Source organism: Eumetopias jubatus, unplaced genomic scaffold, assembly GCF_037043125.1.
Source record: "Eumetopias jubatus isolate StellerSeaLion01/CBP00866 unplaced genomic scaffold, mEumJub1_p1.0 scaffold_4, whole genome shotgun sequence".
Taxonomy (NCBI): Eukaryota; Metazoa; Chordata; class Mammalia; order Carnivora; family Otariidae; genus Eumetopias; species Eumetopias jubatus.
The window spans coordinates 35289621-35313887 of NW_028274810.1; the positions used below are offsets into that span (position 1 = coordinate 35289621).

General features: G+C 34.7%; 1 protein-coding gene across 1 annotated transcript in view; it reads left to right on the forward strand.

Annotated features, from left to right (window-relative positions):
• The window catches only part of COL24A1 (collagen type XXIV alpha 1 chain), a 381932-nt gene that overhangs the window by 33240 nt on the left and 324425 nt on the right, over window positions 1–24267 (forward strand). The window contains exons 3-5 of the mRNA XM_088022947.1: window positions 1810–3158; window positions 9696–9749; window positions 12433–12486. Coding sequence (XP_087879073.1) covers window positions 1810–3158; window positions 9696–9749; window positions 12433–12486 — 1457 coding nt within the window. The remainder of the gene's footprint in view (window positions 1–1809; window positions 3159–9695; window positions 9750–12432; window positions 12487–24267) is intronic.

Genomic DNA, 24267 nt, shown 5'->3' on the forward strand with positions numbered 1-24267 from the left:
TATGCACACCCACAGAGGCAGATATATTGGGCAAGAGTACCCAAAGTCACAGACTAAGCAGACATGTTTCAGAAGTATAAATTTTCCATGAAGATTGGGGATGGGATAGTTAACTAATTTAACTGGTAATTTATGTTTTATATTAAAAAATAGTCATATTATATTAAAAATAGCCAGAGTAAAATTATAGTGTTTCCTAAATTATAAAATATGAGAAGTCAAGATACTTTTTGTGTTTTTATGGGGCCTCTTTAAAATATTCCTCCAAACTCCTGGAGACATATATAATTCTAAACTGCTGTTAGTAATGTTTTGGTGGAAAAGATTGAGAGTTGCCGTCATACTGTGTCTTAGATACAAACATTTATAACTTTTAAAACTATTATAAAACTACAACTACTTTATAAATATGATGATTGTTATAACCTTAAAACACTTGAGTATTTTGTAAAGCTGTCTGCTGAGAAAACATTTTAATTGTATTGCTAGATTATGCATGAGTTATATTTGCCATTATCTTTACTATTTGTAATAAACATGAACATCAAATATCTACTAATTTTTTATAAAAGAAAAACTAAGATGATTCACAATTGTCTGGGCTAATCTTCAAAAACGTTTATTTTTTTCTGTTATCACAGTTATGAATTAATATTCTTTGACATTTCTTATTGGAAATTATATATGTACAAAGATACAGGTGGGAGGTTTATAACCTCCAAAATCATAAAGATCATATGGCTGACTAAACTGTTCTATATCTCTAAGAAATGATTCATCATTCTTTACAAATTGTATTTTATTTTATAAGACTCTCTCAGAGATAAATGTGGCATCTGATAAAATCCTGGTGGGGCATATTCATTAATCTAGAAATTGTAGAACTATTTTCAAGGCAAGAATAGTAGCTATGCAATAATGAATCAGACATAGAACCTGTCTTCTAAGAGTTTATAATTGGATAAAGGAGAGAAACAGTATACTATTTGTAACACTGCAATAAAAATAAACCAGGAAAGGCCATAATTTTATAAAATTTTGTATTACATAAAATCTATATTATATAATAATTATTGAAAAAGTCTAAAAATTGTTTGGATAAAAATTACTATGGAGGACTGAGAAAATAATGGAAGCAAGAGAAACTTGGAATGGAAAGAAAAAGTATGTGATCATCAACAATAGGAATTAAGGTTCTCCTGTCTAGGAGATATCAAGGTGACTGAATGCTCTATGTGTAGCAAAGTGAAGGTATTAGGCATAGGGAAAACTTTTATATGACTTGTAAATTCCCAGAAGGCCACAAGGGAAAATAGCCTGAAAAACTATAGTTTAAAGATTATGTGAACTTAATTTATAAAATGATTTCCAAGTTATAAATTTTTTTTGGTAACTGCGTCCCCTGTTCCTCTTTAACATAGAAATCATAAAATTTTAAGTTTTAAATTAAAGAAGTAATATTCATTGGAGTAACAAATAAGATTCCTAATTGATCAGGAAAAATGAGGGAACATTTATTAAATTTTGGGTTTAGGAATATTAGTGTGTGTGTGTGTGCATGTGCGTGTGTGTGCATGCACAGTCACATGGCTATGTTTGTACGTATGTGTGTGTTTCAAATTATGAGTATAACATTTTACTTTTCCTCTCCATATCTTTCATTACCTGGAAATTGATAAAGCATGCTTACTTTAGGGGTTACTGTTGATACAGACAAGGAATATGTTCTCATATTCAAACATTTATATGAACATGTGAATGCATAAAAGTAAGATTCTTTCTCTTTCTCTCTCTCTTTTTAATTCCCAGGCATAGATATTCTTCATCAGCTAGGCCTTGGAGGCAAAGATGTAAGACATTCATCATCAGTGACTGCTGTACCATCATCACCTACACCATTACCTCAGGGGTTCCATTTAACAGAATCAGGTGTCATTTTAACAAATGATGCTTACATTGAGTCACCTCTCTTGAAAATTTTACCAGTCATCTTAGAACAGCCATTTACAATATTAATTGGGTTGCAGTCACATAGAGTAAACAATGCATTTCTTTTCAGCATTAGAAATAAAAATAGACTGCAATTAGGAGTGCAATTATTACCTAAAAAATTAGTAGTATACCTTGGAGGAAAGCAGTCTGTATTTTTCAACTACAGTTTTCACAATGAGCAATGGCACTCATTTGCTATTACTATTAGAAACCAAGTTGTCTCAATGTTTGTTGAGTGTGGAAAGAAATATTTTAGCAGAGAGACTCTTTTGGAAGTTCAGACTTTTGATTCTAACAGTGTGTTTACCTTAGGAAGTATGAATAATAATTCTGTACATTTTGAAGGAATAGTATGTCAGTTGGATATTATTCCTTCTGCAGAAGCATCTGCAGATTATTGCAAATATGTGAAGCAGCGTTGTTGCCCTGAGATAAGCCTTCTTCATACAACCATCATACCAGCTGAGATACTGGAAAACTCTCGTTTGCCCAAACAATTTGGTGAAAAATTGCTGTCAGAGGACACATTTACCAAAGGCAAAAGCATCCCAAATATCATAATTAACGATTCTGCCACAGTCCATAAACAAGGACACCAGATATCAAAATCTCAGTCAACCTCTCTTCATTCAAGCAATGTCTCCGCTGTGGATCTTGTAAACCATGGAATTCAGGCCAAAGAAATTATCACTGAGGAACATACTCAGACAAATTTAAGCCTATCGGTGACCCATCATCTCAATAAGGCAAGAACAAATAGCAAGGAGAAATTTAGTTCTCTCCCAAATGTGTCTGACAATATCACACAACATAATGATAGAGTAACTGGTTTGTCACCATTTAAGAAGATATCATCTGTTCTTCCACATATGAAACAGGAAACAATTACTAATCTCAAGAAGGCTATCACAGCAAATCTACACACTAATGAACTCATGGAACTACAGCAGATTTTAAACACAACCTTATACAGAGTGACAGATGAGCCGGCTGTGGACAATCACCTTGACCTGAGGAAAGAAGGTGAATTTGATCCTGACGCTACCTACCCCATTGAAAGTACCTATGAGACTGACCTTTATGATTATGATTATTATTATGAAGATCTTAATACAATGCTCGAAATGGAGACTCTAAGAGGGCCAAAAGGGGACACTGGACCTCCTGTAAGTTGTTGTTTTTTTTTAAATCTGTCTTAATGTATTAACTTATCAAAAAGAAATCTCTAGACTGAACAATTCAGAACAGATCGGATCTGTTTCAGGAATATATCCTGGCTATAGTGAGTGAATTTGTCATTATTATAATACATCCAACCGGAATGCAACCCTGGCTCAAATGTTGTATTTTTGTTGCTGTTTTTATTGGCAGACTGAAAGGTTACTTAATTCTGGTAAAGTGGTGAGTAAGCTATATGTTTTTCTTGTCCAGTTGAAATTCAACCAAGAATTCAACTGCTAAATATAGATCAGCATTCTTTATAGAAAAACCATACACTTAATACGTAGTCATGTTAAGAGAAGAATATGAAAGTTGTAGTACACTAAAGAAAAATACATTAAATACATCAATTAAATTAATTGATAATCATTAAACACATCTTTCAGCAAAATAATATCAAGTGAATTAAAATAGAGTATAAAAATTTATTTTAGATAGAGGTAATTTTGTAGTGAATCACTGGAAAAAAGGAAACCCTTGCATTATCATTCTAAATGAAATAGTTTAGTATCTATTAAGAATAACATATTTCATTAAATCTTTAATGACATAGTTCATTTACATTTATGAATTAATAAAATCTCCTGCTACCTAATACAAAAAATTAGCTAACAGCCCATCTGTCTATTCAATGGAAAAAAAACCCCAGCCAAATCACTTATTTAATAATATATAAACAAAACTATGAGATAATAGATGTTTTCAGCTCTGAAATTCTTTTATTGTGTAGGGGCAATTATAGATGAACATTTGAAAAATTTCTAAGTCATTTAAAACTTATTTAAATCTATTTAAAATCACATTAGAAACATGTTTTAGCCTTTTATGTTTTATATCTTAAGTAATCAACCTGTATGTGTTTAGAAAATAATTTTCTAATTGCAAGCAGACGAAAATATATCTTGAAGTATTTCTTTCTTTGATGAAAATAAAATCTGAGTCACTGGTTTGGTTCCAGAGGCAACTGAATGGGAAATGATGTCACCTGCTTAGTTTATGTTTCCTTTGTTGTTCTTGTTTGAAATGATTTGATAGGTATTGAACAATTCTTATTAGAGTTAATGTTTAAAGGTTTTAAAATAAAATCTGAAGAATGTATTATTATAGAGAAATAAACTCTTGTCAGCTATAGCAATAAATTATTAACATCTTAGTAATAAAACTGAGCTACGGTACAGGTCATATTAAATAAATAGTCATGAAAGCCATTTACTTTCTTCAGAAAAAGTCAGTATGATGAGATGAGCATTAAGCTCTTCTGTAAATCCCAAAATAGTCATTTCAAAATGGATGGAATGTTCTGAATATATCTGTGAAATCCATTTGGTCCAGTGTGTCATTTAAAGTCTTTATTTCCTTGTTGATCTTTTGCTTAGATGATCTGTCCATTTCAGTGAGGGGGGTGTTAAAGTCCCCTCCTATTATTGTATTATCATCAATGTGTTTCTTTGCTTTTGTTATTAATTGCCTTATATAATTGGCTGCTCCCATATTAGGGGCATAGATGTTTAAAGTTGTTAGATCTTGTTGGATAGACCCTTTAAGTATGGCATAGTGTCCTTCCTCATCTCTTGTTATAGTATTTGGTTTAAAAATCTAATTTTTCTGATATAAGGATTGCCACCCCAGCTTTCTTTTGGTGTCCATTAGCATGGTAAATGGTTTTCCACCCCCTCACTTTCAATCTGGAAGTGTCTTTGGGTCTAAAACGAGTCTCTTGCAGACAACATATCGATGGGTCTTGTTTTTTTAATCCAATCTGATACCCTGTGTTTTTTGATTGGGGCATTTAGCCCATTTACATTCAGGGTAACTATTGAAAGATATGAATTTAGTGCCATTGTATTGCCTGTAAGGTGAATATTACTGTATATTGTCTGTGTTCCTTTCTGGTCTATGTTACTTTTAGGGTCTCTCTTTGCTTTGAGGACCCCTTTCAATATTTCTTATAGGGCTGGTTTCGTGTTTGCAAATTCCTTTAGTTTTTGTTTGTCCTAGAAGCTTTTTATCTCTCCTTTTATTTTCAATGACAGCCTGGCTGGATATAGTATTCTTGGCTGCATATTTTTCTCATTTAGTGCTCTGCCAGGTCTGTGGATAGGTCCTTTGCCAATCTAATATTTCTACCATTGTAGGTTACAGATCTCTTGTCCCGAGCTGCTTTCAGGATTTTCTCTTTGTCTCTGAGACTCGTAATTTTTACTATTCGATGTTGGGGTGTTGACCTATTTTTATTGATTTTGAGGGGGATTCTCTGTGCCTCCTGGATTTTGATGACTATTTCCTTCCCCAAATTAGGGAAATTCTCTGCTATAATTTGCTCTAATATAACTTCTGCCCCCCTCTCTCTTTCTTCTTCTGGGATCCCAATTATTCTAATATTGTTTCTACTTATAGTATCACTTATCTCTCAAATTCTGCCCTCGTGATCCAGTAGTTGTTTATCTCACTTTTTCTCAGCTTCTTTATTTTCCATCATTTGGTCTTTTATGTCATCAATTCTCTCTTCTGCCTCATTTATCCTAGCAGTTAGAGCCTCCATTTTTTATTGCACCATATTAATAGCCTTTTTGATTTTGACTTGGTTAGATTTTAGTTCTTTGAATCTCCAGAAATGGTTTCTCTAATATCTTCCATGCTTTTTTCAAGCCCAGCTAGTATCTTTAAAATTGTCATTCTGAACTCTAGTTCTGACATCTTACTAATGTCCATATTGATTAGGTCCCTGGCAGTTGGTACTGCCCCTTGTTCTTTTTTTTGAGGTGATTTTTTCCATCTTGTCATTTTGTCCAGAGGACAATAGAGGAATGCGAGAACAATATGGTAACAGGGTAACAACGACCGCAGAAAAATATATACTAAACAAATCAGAAGAGACCTAAAACCAGGGGAAAAGAAAGGGAAAGAAAGAAAAAAGAAAAAAAGATAAAAAAAAGAATATGATCAAATATAATCAGTCTAGTGCATAGATCAGTGCTACACATTTAGATTTTGGGTGTATTTTGGTCTTTTAGAAGAAAGTGCCTTGCAAAGTTTTAAAGAAAGAAAAACTTATATATGTACAAAAATAAGGGTAAATACGATGAAGGGATGGAATATGACTGCAAAGATGAAAATTATAAAAGATTTTATAAAAGGAATTGAGAAGATAAGTTGGTTGAAAAAAGAAAAAAAATTTTAAAAAAGGGAGAGAATGTGATTAGGCAGGAGACTAGAACAAAGCCATACACTAGAGATTTAGGATATATTTTGGTCTGTTAGAAGAAACTGTATCCCAAAATTTTAAAGAAAGAAAAACATACATATATATATATATATATATGCAAAAAATAAGCTTAACTACAATGAAGGGATAGAATATGACTAAAAATGAAAAGTAAAAAAGATTTTTAAAAAAGGGATTGATAAGATTTTGGTTGAAAAAGGGAAAAAGAAAAATAAAAAAATAGAAAAAGAAAAAATAAAGAAAATAAAAAAAATTAACTTTGAAAGACTAAAGAATCATGGTAAAAAAGCCATGAATTCTATGTGCAGTATTCCCCTAGCTCTGGAGTTCTGCCATTCTCACTGATCGGTAAATTTGGGTCTTGGCTGGCTGTTCTTGCTGATCTGGGGGAGGGGCCTGTTGCCATGGTTCCCAAATGTCTTTGCTGGAGGTGGAATTGCCCCGCCCTTGCCGGGTCGGGCTAAGTAATCTGCTCGGGCTTGCTCTCGGGAGCTTTTGTTCCCTGCGAGCTTTCCGTTCAGCTTTGGAGGAGGAGAGTGAAACGGCGGCCTCCCAATCTCCAACCCGGAGGAGCCAAGAACTCAGGGCTCCACTCCTCAGTAAGCCCCCAGAGAAAAGCAGTCAATCACTCCCAACTCCCGGTCTCCGGCTGCACTCTGTGCTCACCCGGCCTGTGACCCAGCATTTCTATCTCTGGCACCCGACCCCATGTGGAGTCTCCAAACCCAGCAGATCCCTGCGGTGCGCTCCCGCGCCGCTCCTCCCGGGGGAGGAAGAGGAGTCTCCCCGGATCTGCCGCTTGTTGGGTCCCTGCTGGAGGAGCAGTGGCCCGACTGTGCTGTGGATCATGGTTCATGGCAACCCTGAGCTGAGAGCCCGCGCCTCGGCTCCATCTCTGCAGCCAGCTTCCCCGCTCTGATACCTGGGAGCTGTGATGCACTCAGTCACCCCCAGTCTTCTTGTGACCCGGAGGGTCCTGAGACCACACTGTCCCGCAAGGGTTCCACCTCTCGCTTAGCCACTGGAGCGATGTCCCTCAGCGGAGCCAACTTCTAAAATTTCCAATTTTGCGCTCTGTGGCTCTATCACTTCCCAGTAGCGGCTGATGGAGGCCCCTTCCTCCACCATCTGTCCTCCCGAATATCGCCTCGGATTCACTTCTCCCCATGTCCTACCTTCCAGAAAGTGGTTGCTTTTCTGTTCAGAGTGTTGTTGCTATTCTTTTCTTCGATCTCCTGTACAGTTCATAGGTGTTCAGAATGGTTTGATCCCTATCTAGCTGAATTCCTGGGACCAGACGAAATTCAGGTCCGTACTCCTCTGCCGACTTGCTCCTCCTGCGAGGTATATTTTTATCACCAGTATTTTAAACATAAGGCTTGGAAAGAGTAACTGACTTGTGCAAGGTCATTCAGCTAGTAAATGATTGAGGCATGACTTGAATCTAGGCTCGACAATTGCAAAACCATTGTTCTTTTCATTGAATTATACTTTCTCTTAATAACTAATAATCTCAAAGTTAAAGTGCCATTTTTAGTACTTAACTTTATTTACAGAAAATAACTTATTTTCCTCAAACAAGTCACTCATGACATATAAAATCAGTTTGCTTCCCTGTTTTCCAGAAATCCCTATTATTAATCTATTCTGAAAGATTTGAAAATGCAAAATTGTGAAGAAAGCTAAAATCGATTTTTATTTAGTGCTTATTAAACAACTTAAATATTTCAATCAGGACATAAAATATGCTTTCTTTCTTCCCCAGTATCTAATGTTAATTACCTTTTCCATGTGAATGGAATGGTGTTTTCTTTTGTTGTAATGTAGTGTGATAGGGCAATAAACCAAACTAGACATCCTGTTTTAATTTTCATTTAGTTTTTCATTTTTCTTATTTTGGGGGACTTCATATAAATAGCCTTTAATTTCTGATTATAACAACAGAACCAGAACTATTGAAAAGAATTCCAATTTAAAAAAAAATAAGTGGAAGTTAGTTTTTGATGGATGCTAGTAATATAATAATAGCTGTTAAAATATTTGAACAGTTCAGGAAGGAGAATGCCCTCAGTCTGAGGTTGAATACAAATAGTACTTATCTCTTAATACTAGGAAATACATGAACGGTTTTTATTAAGTTAGGGGAGAGGAGAAGAAAAAATACAATTAAAGGAAAATGGACAGCTTGAAATATATAAAGAGCATTACAAAACTTCAAAATGACTGTAATATAAGAAAAGAAGAAAGTTTCAAACAGTAGTTAATATCAAGAATGAGAAATGAGAAAAAATGCTGCATGAAAATGAGGCTCATTAGGTCATGCTACTTGTTAATGATAGGGCTAGTACTTTAACTTTGATATGTCTAATTTCAATGTTTGTACTACACTTTAAGGCAATATTGAATGAACATTTGTAAAATGGAATATGTGTATGCTCTAGAGACACCAAGAATAATTCCATCAGCGGAGTGCTCAGTAACAATTAAGTGTGAAAGATGAGTGAATGTGTTAACCATCTCCCAAATGAACATTTATTCTGCCCCAGTTGATTGTTAAAGTAAAAAAGATGACATAAAGCATTACACAAGGAAGTAAAGTAGTAGTTTCTTATTTCTTATTTGATATATTTAATAAGTAACATTTAAAGAACTCAGAACACTTTAAAATGGATCAGTTTTTGCTTTCCTACTTTGTTTTGCAAACCATTTAAGTCTATTACTGACTTCCTGGTATGCTATATTTGGTGTAAGGCAGATTTATTACTGAATATACTAGAAGGATCTCATTATAACAGTTTAACACATTACACAGATTCTTGCTATAAGTCTTTTAAAAGAACATAATACTGTCAGTGCTTTAATTTTTCAGGGCAAGTCTTTTGAAATGTGTTTGAACACAACTGTAGCTGTTGGTCTCCAAACCCTAAATTGAATTCTGCCTTCAGCAGTAAAAGTAAAGTTAGATAAAAATTACCCACAAAACTACTAGTTATGGTCCCTGTAAAAACTAGACACAGTGGCTGTAACCATAAGTCACAGACTTCCTGTTGCCATCCCTGGCCAGATTAAAGAGGACACTTGAGTTTCAACTCTCACCCCTGCTGATTAGGGTGAGGGGATTCATGTTACTTTAAAATCATCATTAGCCGGGAACTGGGGACTGAAAAGAAAAAGCCCTAGTGCGGGAATCTTAATGAGATTCATGAGAAAAGATGTGTCTATTAGATGTCTCACATCTTGGCATTTGTTTTCCAAGGGTCCACCAGGTCCAGCAGGTATTCCAGGTCCATCAGGAAAGAGAGGTCCACGGGTAAGTAAATGGGCTCCGAGTCCCACTTGCTGTTAGAATTAGTAACTTTGCAGTATGTTTTTCCTCATATTGTACAGTATGTACTTCCTTTGGAAACCTGCCTGGATCTTCAAATGTAGCCCTACCTTTGCCAATTCAAGAGAAACTCAGGAACATGTGCAGCTTGTTTATTTGAGAGTAAACACCCAGCCAAAGCATTCTCTGTGAACATGCCCAAGAAGGATTATCAAATTTGTAGATTAGTGGCTCTTCTGGTGCTACTTGTAACATTACTCTTAGTTATAAAGTGATCTCATCGGTAATTGATAGTTCAAGGTGGGGTTCATTTGCTTTGGGAAATGAAGAGGAGTGGGCTGCCTTAAAATAGTACGTTCCTGGATTACATAGTGGAAAATGCTGGAACAACTGACTAGAAAAATAATTGTCCTGAGGAAAAAGCTGCCGTAAGCATCAGCAGTAGTTTCTCACATTACACAGGTCCAACAAAAGATTTACTGCTGTGTTAAAATTCATTTCTTTCAAAACTAAAAAAAAAAAAAACAAAACAAAAAAACCCAACAACAATGTGGACTTTTACTAACAGAAATTCCTCAAAGAGCCAGAAAAGGAATTTTGACTGTGTGTTTTAAAGACAAATGCACATGCCACGGACAATCCACTTTCTTTCTATCCTGATTTTTATCTATCATACACACAACATAATGAGAAATCATATCCTGAAATATTACTGTGAGCCACCCATATTCACAACAAACTCTTATCTGTATGAGGCCTCAGGAATGCTCACTGGTGGTAGTTGTTTAGCATTTGGTTTACTTCTCTCTACTTGATGATCTGTCATGTTCCTCCCAGAGTCTCTCGTCAATGCGCCCACTCTCCTGTAGCTGGCACACCTCTTTCATCCTCCTTGCTCTCTGTGTGGATCCTACTCTTCTGAGGGACTGGATCTCTCTCTGTGCTAATTCCATTCCCTTTCCACTACTGAGGCTGTTCTCCCACAGTATGACCTTCAACGTCTGAGTCCAGCTATTTTCATGGTACAGCAGTTACCTTCTCTAATTTCTTTTTTTTTAAATTTATTTGTCCAATCCTTTCTTTAAGGAAGGAACACTATTCCTCCTCTCAAGGCTATTGTGTTCCTAATTTGTGTTCCTAATTTTATCTCCATTCCATTAGGAACATTTGTGTTCCTAATTTTATCTCCATTCCATTATTTAACTTAAAACTTGCCACTTTGCATTTTTTCTCTCCTGAGATTTTATCTCATTTGGCAACAACCAACGAATTATCCTTTAAAAAATAAAACTCGAACTTTCACTGACATTAATTTTTCCTAAAGTTACTGTCCTGGCTCACGGTTTCACTATTGAGCTTTGTAAAATAATAGTTTATGCCATTGCCCTACATCTCCATCAATAAATCATTTGTAAATTCCCATAAATTTTTCTATCTATTTTATTAAAATTTATGTTTTGAATGTTACAAATGACATATGCCATAACATCTAATCTTTTTCCCTTAGTTTTAATCTTGCTAGTTATACCTCCAATATTGCTATTGCTGATGCCCCTCTCCTTTCTGAAACACAATGCTCTATTAATTCAGAATTGAAAAGACAGAAAAATAAGTAATTATTAACTGTATGTTATATGTTAACCTAGAGGTATGGCTGAAAAGCCCAGAAGTGGGCACCAAACCCAAATGAATATAGGGGTCTGCAAACCAGGAAGCCTTTTTGGAGGTGAATCTTAGTTCCTCTACTTGTTGGTTCTGTGAGCTTAAGTTTCTTCCTTTGTAAATGGGAGTAAAAATAACCACCTTGCAGGATTGTTATAAGGATTAGTAATAAGAAATATAAAGCATTAACACAGTTATCTATGCATAGTTGGTAAATAGAAGCAATTACTGACAAATATTTATTAAGTATCTAATATGTTCCAACTACTATGCTGATAATATGAAAAACAGTCCGTTTTTAAAAAAAATTTCAATCCTAGAACTAAATAGCATGTCATAAGATAGTTAAAATAGCAATAAAATATTTAACTAACAGATTAGAACAGTGTAAGAAATGTCCTAAAGCAATGTACAATTAATTGCAAATGAATTTTACATGTAGCAATTTCTATGGAAGTTAGTAGGAAAGAGAAGTCACTTTATGATAGATAGTGCAGCTAGGATTTAAAAATGAAGTGGGATCTTAGTTGACGCTTGAAGAATGATTTGGGTGGCTGTAGGGGGGCAAAGTGAAATGAAGTAAGTCTTTAAGGCATACATAATGGCATAAGCAAAAACCCAAGTGCAGAAAGGGTTAGCTCATGTTGACAGAAGAATAAACATTTGCACTTTCTTATTTTTAGGTTTCTTACTCTGCACAGCTTTTAGAAGTAGCACTATGCAATATGGCTGGAGATAGGGGTGATAAATGAAGGAGGTAACCATTTCAAGGCAGTGTTTTGAATCAAAAGAAGGAAATATGTACTATAATTAGTGTAGCTTTCTTTTCCAAGATGAAATATCCAACATCTAGGAAAAAATAAAGAACTTTGTGGGGGCAAAGAAAAGGTGAAATACGTTTTAATGAAATTATGCTATGTAATATTTATCTGAACATTGCAATAAACACTGTTTATTTGTATCTACATCTGTTCTAAGAGTGATCTGACCTTTTTACTATTTGCAGGGCATACCAGGGCCACATGGAAATCCTGGGTTACCTGGATTGCCAGGTCCAAAGGTGAGTGATGACTAGTGAGTATCACATTATTTTCCTGACATTATTAAAGAAGGTCCTTAACTTTTTTTTTAAATTGAGATATAGTTGACATAAACATTATACTAGCTTCAACTATATAGCATAATGATTCAACACTTGTACATACTGCAAATAATCACCACAGTAAGTCCAGCCACCATCCATCACCATAAAAAATTACAAAAAATTTTCTTTCTTATGTTGAAAATTTTCATGAGCCACTTTCCTGGCAGCCTTCAAATATGCATGCAGTACCATTTACTGTAATCACCATGCCACACATCATATCCCCATGACCTATTTATTCACAACTGGAAGTGTGTACCCCCCTTCCATCCCTGCAACCACTACTCTGTTCACTGAATACGTAAATTTTGTTTTATTTGTTCACCTGTCTTGTTTTTTAGATTCCACATATAATTGAGATCATACAATATTTGTATTTCTCTGTCTGGCTTATTTCACTTAGCCTAATGCCCTCAAGGTCCATCCATGTTGTCACAAATGGCAAGATTTCATTTTTTCGTGGCTGAGTAGTATTCCATTGTGTGTGTGTGTGTGTGTGTGTGTGTGTGTGTGTGTGTTTACACCACATCTTCTTTGTCTATTCAATCATTGATGGACACTTAGATTCTTTTCATATCTTGGCTATTGTTTTTTTTTTTCTGATAAAATGCCCAGAAGTTGAATGGTTGAATCATATGGTAGTTCTGATCACTTTTTATTTTATATTATTGACTATATTCCCTATGCTATATTTTTCATCTCCTTAAGTTATTTATCTTATTTTTTTTTAATATTTTTATTTATTTATTCATGAGAGACAGAGAGAGAGAGAGAGAGGCAGAGGGAGAAGCAGGCTCCCAAGCAGCAGGGAGCCCGATGTGGGACTCGATCCCAGGACCCTGGGATCATGACCTGAGCCGAAGGCAGACGCCCAACCATCTGAGCCACCCAGGCGCCCAGTTATTTATCTTATTACTGGAAGTTTGTTATTTTTAATTTTTTGATGAAACTCCATACTGTTTTCCATAGTGGCTGTACCAATTTACATTCCTTCCAACAGGGCATTTGGGTTCCCTGTTCTCCACATATTTACCGGTCTTCACTAACACTAGTTATTTCTTGTCTTTTTGATAATAGCCATTCCAACAGGTGTGAAGTGATGTCATTGTGGTCCTGATTTGCATTTCTCTGATGATTAGTGATATTGAGTACTTTTTCATGTGACTGTTTGCCATCTGTATTTCTTGGAAAAAATGCCTATTCTGATCCTCTGCCCATTTATTAATCAACTGTTTTGTTTTGATGTTGAGTTGTATGAGTTTGAATATATAATTTGCAAATATTTTCTCCAATTCAGTAAGTTGCCTTTCATTTTTATGATGATTTCCTTTGCTGAAGGTTTTCAATTTGCTCTATTCCTACTTGTTTATTTTTGCTTTTGTTGCCTTCACTTTTGGAGTCAAATCTAAAAAAAAATTGCCAAGAATGATATCAAGGAGCTTACTGCCTATGTTTTCTACTAGGAGTTTTATGGTTTCAGGTCTTAAATTAAAGTCTTTAATTCATTTTGAGTTTATTTTTATGTATAGTATAAGGGAATAGTCTAATTTCATTCTTTTGCATATGGCTGTCCAGTTTTCCCAACACCATTTATTAAAGAAACTGTCCTTTCCCCATTGTATATTCTTGCCTCTTTTGTTGTAAGTTAATTGGCCATACATACATGGGTTTATTTCTGGGCTCTTTATTCTGTTCCATTGATCTATGTGACTCTTTTTAAGTGAGTACCATATTGTTTTCATTATTATAGCTTTGTAATATAATTTGAAATCAGGGAGCATGAAGCCTCCAACTTTGTTGTTCTTCTCCATATTGCTTTGGCTATTCATGGTCTTTTGTGGTTCCATACACATTTGAGGATTATTTGTTCTGTCTTTGTGAAATGTGCCATGGGAATTTTGACAGGGATTGCATTGAGTCTATAGATTGCTTTGGGTAATATGGACATTTTAATATTAATTCTTCTACTCCATTAGCACAGAATGTCTTATATTTATTTGTGTCTTCAATTTCTTTTGTTAATGTCTTATAGTTTTTAGCATACAAGTCTTTTACCTCCTTGGTTAAATTTATTCCTAGGTTTTATTCTTTTTGATGCAATTATAAATGAGATTTTTTAAAATTTCTCTGATAGTTCTTTGTTAGTATATAGAAATGCAATAGATTTTTGTATGTTAATTTTTTTACCCTACAGCTTTACTGAATTTATTAGTTCTAGCAGCTTTCCAGTGGAGTCTTTAGGGTTTTCTATATATGCTATCGTGTCATCTTCAAATAGTGACGGTTTTACTTCTTCCCTTCCAATATGGATGCATTTTATTTCTTTTTCTTGCCTAATTACCATGGCTAGGACTTCTAATACTATATTGAATAAAAGTAGTAGGAATGAGCATCCTTACCTTGTTCCTGATCTTAGAGGAAAGACTTTTAGCTTTTTACCATCTAGTGTGATGTTAGCTGTGGGCTGTCTTTTATAGCCTTTATTATGTCGAGGTACATTCCCTCTATACCCACTTTGTTGAGAGTTTTTATCATAAATGGATGTTGAATTTTATCAAATGCTTTTTCTGCATCTATTGAGATGATCTATGATTTTTAGCCTTCATTTTGTTAATGTGGTGTATCATTTTGATTGATTTGCAGATGATGTCAAACCATTCTTGCATCCTTGGAATAAATCCCACTTGATGATCCTTTTAATCTATTGCTGAATTTAGTTCACTACTCTTTTGTTGAGGATTTTGCATCTATGTTTATCAGGGATATTGGTCTGTAGTTTTCTTTTTTTGTGGTATCCTTGTAAAATAAGTTGGGAAGCATTCTCTCCTCTTCTGTTTTTTGGAAGAGTTTGAGAAGAATTGGCATTAACTCTTCTTTAAATATTTGGTAAAATTCACCACTGAAGCTGTAGCTCCTAGATTCTTGTTTGTTGGGAGGTTTTCGATTACTGCTTTAATCTCCTTACTAGTAATCAGCCTATTCAAATTTTTATTTCTTCATTAGTCAGTCTTAAAAGATTGTATTTCTAGGAACTTATCCATTTCTTCTTGGTTGGCCAACTTGTTTGTGTATAATTGTTCATAGTAGTCTCTTATGATCCTTTGTATTTCTGTGGTATCCATTGTAAATCTTTTTTTTAAATTTTATTTATTTGAATCCTATTTTTTCTGAGTTAGTCTAGCTAAAAGTTTGTCAACTTTGTTTATTTTTTCAAAGAACCAGCTCTTAGTTCATTGATCTTTTGTTTCCCCCCGAGTTCCTTGAAGTATAAAGTTAGATTGTTTGAGATTTTTCTTGCTTTTTGGGGTAGGCTTATATCACTATGAACTTTCCTCTTAGAACTGATTTTGCTACATCCCAAAGATTTTGGTAAGTTGTATTTCCATTTTCATGGTATTTTTAAAATTTCTTTGATTTCTTCATTAATGCATTGGTTATTCAGTAGCACATTGTTTAATCTCCATATAATTGTGATTTTTCAGTTTTCTTCTAATTGATTTTTAGTTTCATATCATTGCAGTCAGAAAAAATGCTTGATATGATTTCAGTCTTAAACTTATTGAGACCTGATTAGTGACCTAACATATATAATCTATGCTAGAGAATGTTCCATGTGCGCTGAGAAGAATATATGTTGTGCTGCTTTTGGATAGAATGTTTTGTATATATCTATTTAGTCCAGCTGGTCTAATGTGTCATTAAAGGCAAGGCCATTGTTTCCGTATTGATTTTTCATATGAATGATCTATCCATTGAGGTAAATGGGATATTAAACTCTCCTATTATTATTGTTGATGTCAATTTCTCCCTTTAGGTCTGTTAATATTTGTTTTATATATTTGAGTGCTCCTATGTTGGGTACATAAAGACTTACAAATGTATATCCTTTTGTTGGATTGACCCCTTTATCATTATGTAATGTCCATCTTTGTCTTTTATTATAGTCTTTGTTTTAGTCTATTTTGTCTGATGTTAAGTATAGCTCCCCCAGCTTTCTTCTGGTTTCCATCTGCATGGAACTTCTTTCTCCATCCCTTTGCCTTCAGGTTTTGTGTGGTTTTTATATCTGAAGTGAGTCTCTTGTAGGCAGAAGAATATAGATAGGTCTTGTTTATTCAAACATTCAGCTACTCTGTGTCTTTTGATTGGAGTATTAAATCCATTTACATTTAAAGTAATTACTGATAGGTATGTACTTGTTGCCTATTGTTAATTGTTTTCTGACTGGGGTTTTTGTAGTGACTCTCTGTTCCTTCTCTTGCTCTCTTCCATTGTGTTTTCATGACTTTATTTAGTATTGTGCTTAGATTCCATTCTTACTGTCTTTTTTATGTCTAGCAGAGGATTTTGCTTTTTGGTTAATGTGAGGCTCACGTGTAACATCATATACACACACACACACATATATATTTTATATGTGAATTTTATATATGAAGTTGATAGCAATTGAAATTTGGTCAATTTCTAAAAGTCTACATTTTTACTCCATCCCACATCTTATTTTTTTGATGTGACATTTTACATATCTTTATTTCATGTGTCCCTTAACTCATCATTATAGTTATTTTTACTCCTTTTGTCTTTTAACCTGTGTAGAAGTTTTATAATCATCCACTCCTTTCTATATATTTACTTTTACCAGTGAGATTTATACTTTCATATGTTTTCTTGTTATTAATTAATGCTCTTTCTTTTCAGCTTAAAGAAGTCCTTTTAACATTTCTTATAAAGCCAGTTTAGTAGTGATGAACTCCTTTGGCTTTTGCTTGTCTGGAAAACTCTTTATCTCTCTTTCAGTTCTGAATGATAATCTTACCAGTAGAGTATTCTTGGTTGGTTTTTTTCCCTCTGAGCAGTTTGGATATATTATGCCTCTTTCTTCTGGCCTGCAAAGCTTCTGCTGAAAAATCTGCTGATACTCTTATGGCAGTTTCCTTGTATAGAACAAGTTGTTTTTCTCTTGCTGCTTTTGCAATTCTATCAACTAGATGTGTAACAATGAGAGAAAAGACAGACAACTTTTTTTTTAAGATTTTATTTATTTATTAGAGAGAGCAAGAGAGTAAGAACACAGGGAGAGGGAGAAGGAGACTCCCTGCTGAGCAGAGAGCCCAATATGGGACTCGATCCTGGGACCCTGGGATCATGACCTGAGCTGAAGGCAGATGCTTAGCCAACTAAGCCACCCAGGCACCTCTGAATCTCAAGTTTTAATATTATATTTAGTAGTGTGGCTATATTTTCACTATTTATAACTATTCACCAATAAAGTATTTTTATGTAACCATATATGAGGGACTTTTAAAAAGCCCTACTTTTAACTTGTAAGCAACTAATTAGCCTTTTTGAGGACTTAATCTTATAAACTGGAATATTAGTCTTCAATTTATATTTAACTTAATAATTTGACAACTATGTCCACAATAGGCAAAACTGACCATGATTTGTTTTAATTGCACGTATTTGCAGAGGACGTTAGATTTGTGACAGGTGTTAAAAATTACCACCGTGTCTTAATGCATCCAAAAAGCTTGTAGGGTGTGGTTTTATTAAAAACTTTCCTAAATATTTACCATGCAATTTAGATTAATCAAGGTCAATAGAACATTCAAACTTTATAATCCTCCTATAATTTTTTTTCAAGATAATGCAAAAAAGGCAGAGTGCAAGGTTTTGATGATACATTTTGACGTGCAATCATAGGATTTGTTTTCCTTTGGGGAGTAAAGATTTCTTCTAATTTAAGAAATTTTAAAGTATAAAGATAATCCCAAATATTTTTCTTTTCTTAGTTATTATTTAGCAAGAATAGGAGGTAGAATTGTTGGCCTCTAAGAAAACTGTGTAAAAAGTTATCTTGTTTCTTGCACAAAGAAATAATCTGTCCACTTCAAAAGGAAGCTACATGAATCTATGGAAAGAGCAAATTAATGCAATCGCAGTTTAGAAAGTTTTAACTGAAATAGAAAATGACAATGCATAATGGAATCTCTATACAAACATATTTGGATTAATGCATCTTATAAAAGTCATTAGAATGAAAAGTTACCTTTATAAGTTAAATGATTTAAAGCACACAGAGCATCTGTTAGAATGCTTGTATATAGTTGACACTTAAGAAAATGTTATTTTTCTTTTCTTGAAGGAGCTACTTATGAGGCAACTAGGAAAATTAGAAATGTGACTTGCTAAAAATACCACACTTCTTATTTGGTAAATAAAAAAAAGTAAGTCTTGTGAATTTTATGAATGAAAATACCTTAAGACAGTATATAAATATGTTCTATTTATAAGGCTATTTTAAAATTTATAAGAATAAAGCTTATTTTGCTAAAATATTCTAGATTGATGCAAAAACTAATCCATTTTATTTTCTGTTTTGCTTTTACAATAAAATTGGTATTTATCATAAAGGACAGGAAATGTAAACTGATCTTGGTAGTTCTCATCTCTCTTCAGACAAAATGAGTTCTCACTTATGTGTTGGTCTTTCTTAATAGACTTTTAGTTGTTTGAATGCAGGGGCCAGAACTTATTCATTTTTGATTTGTGTCTAGCCCAGTGCCCAGCGTATGTTGGGCACTCAATAAATGTAAAACTGAACCAAAAAGCTGAGTTAATATTAGTAACAAGGCACTGGTATCGTAAGAGAAGAACTGGTACTTACTAAGCTTCTAATATCTGACAATTATTTTATGTCCGGCATCTCATTCAGGTTCATTTCAATTAAAAGTACTATTCAGAGTAGGCTTTATTACCTTCTTTTTTTTTCTTTTAAAGATTTTATTTATTTATTTGACAGAGACACAGCAAGAGAGGGAACACAGGCAGGGGGAGTGGGAGAGGAAGAAGCAGGTTTCCCGCGGAGCAGGGAGCCCGATGTGGGGCTCGATCCCAGGACCCTGGGATCATGACCTGAGCCGAAGGCAGATGCTTAATGACTGAGCCACTCAGGTGCCCCGGCTTTATTATCTTCTGCTTTGCACAGAAGAAAACGTACCTAGAGAGCTAAGTACTTAACAAAGGTAACACAACTTGTAACTGGTAGAGTTATATTCAGAAGTGAAACTGTCTTGGGGCTCCTGGGTAGCTCAGTCATTAAGCGTCTGCCTTCAGCTCAGGTCATGATCCCAGGGTCCTGGGATCCAGCCCTGCATCCTCATCCGTATCCGGCTCCCTGCTCCGCGGGAAACCTGCTTCTCCCTCTCCCACTCCCCCTGCTTGTGTTCCTTCTCTCACTGTGTCTCTCTCTGTCAAGTAAATAAATAAAATCTTAAAAAAAAAATAAGTGAATCTGTCTTACTCTCTTCCTAACACCAGGTTGTCTCTCAAAATAGTGAGTAATTAATTTATAAAACACTACCTGAAGGATGAAGGCGAGTGGGGTAACCTAATGGAATTTAAAGACTTTATGCATTCATTTAACAATAGTAACAAAACATGTCTATTCCAACATTCCAGCTTATTCTGTGGATACTGATAATAACATATAAAGATGAACTGCATAAAGAGTGAAACTGATCTCTAGTCCTTGAGAACTATGTTGTTAAATTGTTAAATAATAGAATGAAGTGTCACACAAAATTTTAGTGGTCACATACCAATTTTTTTTCAGCATTAGTAACACTAGTATGATTAAAAATAAAGACTATTGAGCTCATTAACTAAAATCATTAGCTGAAATCAGGAGACTAATGGTAGAAACAATGTCCTTCTAAGAAAAATCACAAGAAAGTAAATTCCAATATGGACAATAAGTATCAGAAAAAAACTCCTTGACATTATTAGTCATAAGGGAAATGCAAATACGGTCAGAATTAATTACCACTTCAAAATCACCAGACTGGCTAAAATTAAAGTCTATAAACACTAAATGTTGGTGAGGAGCTAGGGCGTCTGAAACTCATACACACTGCTAGAGGGAGTATAAAGTGGTACAAGGACCTAGAATATATAGTTTGGCAGTTTCTTATAAAGTTGCACATAACCTACCCTATGACTCAGAAATTATATTCCTAGTATTTACCCAAGAAAAAAGGAAATAGTATGTCTGAAAAAACTGGAATTTCATTGCAGCTTTATTTACAAAAGTCAAAAACTAGAAATAACCCAAGTTTCTAACAATAGGAGAATGGATAGACCAATCTTAGTTTATTCATACTATGCTACTCAACAGTAAAAAGGAGCTAAATACTGACAGGCAGCAACATGAATGAGTCTCAAAAACATTGTGCCGAATGAAAGAAGCAAAACACATGAGAATACATTGTGTATGAGCATCCAGAACTCGCAGAACAAACTTATAGTGGAAAAGATCACAATAGTAGTTTCTCTGGGAATGGAGGTTGACTGAGAACAGGCCCTTAGGAACTTTCTAGGGTGATGTCAATATTTTATATATTGATAGGAGTATGGTGTATGGGTATATTCATTTGTCAAAACTCATCAAATGATAACACTTAAAATCAGAGCATTTCACTGTGTATAAAATATACTTGAATAAAAGAAAGGGATAAAAAATAAAAGAGTACACTAGGGATTTTACCAAAACTTTGGATACAGGCTGTTTTGAGCTTGATTAGGTTTCATATTCTCTCCCTTTAAATTATTTGTGGAGGGAATGATCATGTTGGAGAGTGTTTTTACATAAATAAATTGCTGTCACAAAAAAATAGAAGAAAGTAAATTCCTTTTCTTATTTACTAGCGACAATAGCTTTTTTTTTTCCTTGTCAGCAAATGCCATCTTGGTTCACAGTTTATCATATTTATCTACTTAATGAACTTTATTTGCAGGGTGATGAATATTTTTATTACTATTAATTAAACACATGATTAGTTATGCAGTAGATCTTTAAACCTGAGTAATGAATGCAAAATCTGTATCTTCAGCCTACCATATACTTATAATTCTAGTCCAGGCAATCTATTTGTGGTCAAGATAGTTCCTTTCCTAAAAACACTTCTTAAAGGAAACTTAAAACCTTCCCATAAACATTCACAGTTTATATTACTTTAGTCAAGGCCAATAGTTCCTTCAAATTTAATCCAGTTATTGAGAAAGACAAATACCATATGATTTCACTCACATGTGGAATCTAAAAAAAAAACAAAAAACAAATGAATAAACAAAAAGCAGAATCTGACCAATAAATACAGAGAACAAACTTATGGTTGCCAAAGGGAAGAGGGATGGGCAAAATGGGTGAAGGGGAGTGGGAGATACAGGCTTCTGGTAATGGAATGAGTAAGTCATGTGAATAAAAGGCACAGCATAGGGAATATAGTCAGTGATATTATAATAACATTATATGGTGACAGATGGTAGTTACACTTGTGGTAAGCATGGCATGATGTATGAAGATGTTGAATCATTATACTGTACATCTGAAACTAATGTAACATTGTGTATCAACTATACTCAAAATTGTTTTAAAATTAAATTAGATAAAAATAATCTTTACCAATAAAACAAAAATCCAAGTTTAATCCAGTTATATGAATCATCTAACCTTAATAAACTACAATAACATTGTCCCATTAGTAATATTAAATTAAATGTTATTAATAATACTTAATACTGAATCCCAAAGAATAATCTTAGTGCTTTTTCTGTTCCTGGTTTTGACCCAAAGTCCCCATGTCTTCTAAACTAGAAGTCCCATTTTCTTTACATGTGAATAAATAAATGTATTAAGCATAGATGCTGACCCATTCTAAGAATTTTTGCTGAATCAAATCGCTATGAAAAATGTTCAGTCCAGCATTTTGAAAATATAATGTATTTTAAAATGTTGAAGACTGAGGTGCTTCTGTTATTCTGGTCAACATAGGGATCATCTTATAAAGGACCAGAAAAAATAATATGACCCTTTCTTTTGATTCTGTGCTTGTGATTTCAGTTAAAATATGACTTAAATGTGTTAAAAATGCTAACTTCTGGGTATCAAAGATTATGAGGGTTATATCAGAAGGATTCTGGAGCCAGTTTGAAAGACTTCCATTAGCCAAAGAGTGATGTGATTTGAACATCATTAAGGATAATAATTGCAGTGGATTGAATCCCATCAAGTATCTCTAAATCCATGAGTTATAATGATGCTAAATACAAACAGACAGACAAACCCTCTCTGGTCACCTTTAGAGGATGCTAAGGAATTACATCTCTGAAATTATCAAATCCTCTCACACCAACTGGGTATTCAACTCTGAGTTAGTGTCAAACTCCACAGACATCAGGGCTCAGTCCCACAGGACTGTCTATACTTGAGACGACAGCCATAGAGGAGTTGTCCAGGCTGCTTATGTTTCTGTCTGACTACCAATTCAAAGGTTCCCACAGCCCCCCACTCCCTCAGGTTTAATACTGTGCTAGAACAGCTCACAAACTCAGGAAAACAGGTTTCCAAGATTATTATAAAAAATACAGCTCAGGAATACCTAAATGGAAGAGATGCATATAGGGCAGGGTATGGAAGGTGAGGGCTTCGAACTTCCATGCCCTCTCCAGGTGTGCCACCTTCTGGGCACATCAGTGTGTTCACCAAACTGGAAGCTCTTGGAATCTCTTTGTTCAAAATTTTGTGTAATTCAGTCTCTCACCCTCCTCCCCCCCTCCGGCCTCCTCCTAAGTTCCCACCCTCTAGCCACTTGTTTGCCTTTCTGGTGACTAGCCTCCATCCTGAAGCTATCTATGGGTACCACCATGCGTCACCTCATTAGCATAAGCTCAGATGTGGTTAAAGGGGATTGTTATGAATAACAAAAGACACTTGTATGACTCAGGAAATTCCAAGGGTTTTAGGAGGTCTGTACCAGAAACCAGGAACAAAGACCAAATATATATTTTTATTATGCCACAGTATCATTATTTTGAAAAATGATAAATAGAAGAAAAATAAGGGGAGGGAATAAAAGTTTTCTTATAAAATTATCTTGCTTTTTTTATAGAAATTAAGCTCAGGACAACCAAATAGTTGATGAAAGGTAGTTTCTTTTTATAGAAAAAGCTAGGAAATGAGGGAAGCATGTTAGAATTTAAAATTACCGTTTTTGCAACCCTGATGAGGAAAGGGTTGCAGAAAAATAAAAATAACCCAGTAAATCCAAAGGCCTTGAGGCAGGAGGCTGCTTGGTGGTTTTGAGGATAAACTGAATGAGATAAATCCTGGAAGATAGGTCGGAGAGATAGCCAGAAGCCGGATTATGTAGGCCCTTGTGTTGGCAGGATTTCTCCGCCTTTAGTGCCCATGGTTCTTGGTCATGTCACTTCGAAGAAGGAAGAGGTAGACCAGACTAAGATTGGTGGGCAGCAAAGAGAAGTTTATTGAGCAATAGTACAAAGCTCCCTGAGAGGGAGGAGACCTGAGATGATTGCCCTGGGAGTTTCTAAGTTTAGGGTTTGTTTTTTTTTTAATTTTTTATTGTTATGTTAATCACCATACATTACATCATTAGTTTTTGATGTAGGGTTCTATGATTCATTGTTTGTGCATAACACCCAGTGCTCCACGCAGAATGTGCCCTCTTTAATACCCATCACCAGGCTAACCCATCCCCCCACCTTCCTCCCCTCTAGAACCCTCAGTTTGTTTTTCAGAGTCCATCGTCTCTCATGGTTCGTCTCCCCCTCCGATTTACTCCCCTTCATTCTTCCCCTCCTGCTATTTTCTTCTTTTTCTTTTTTCTTAACATATGT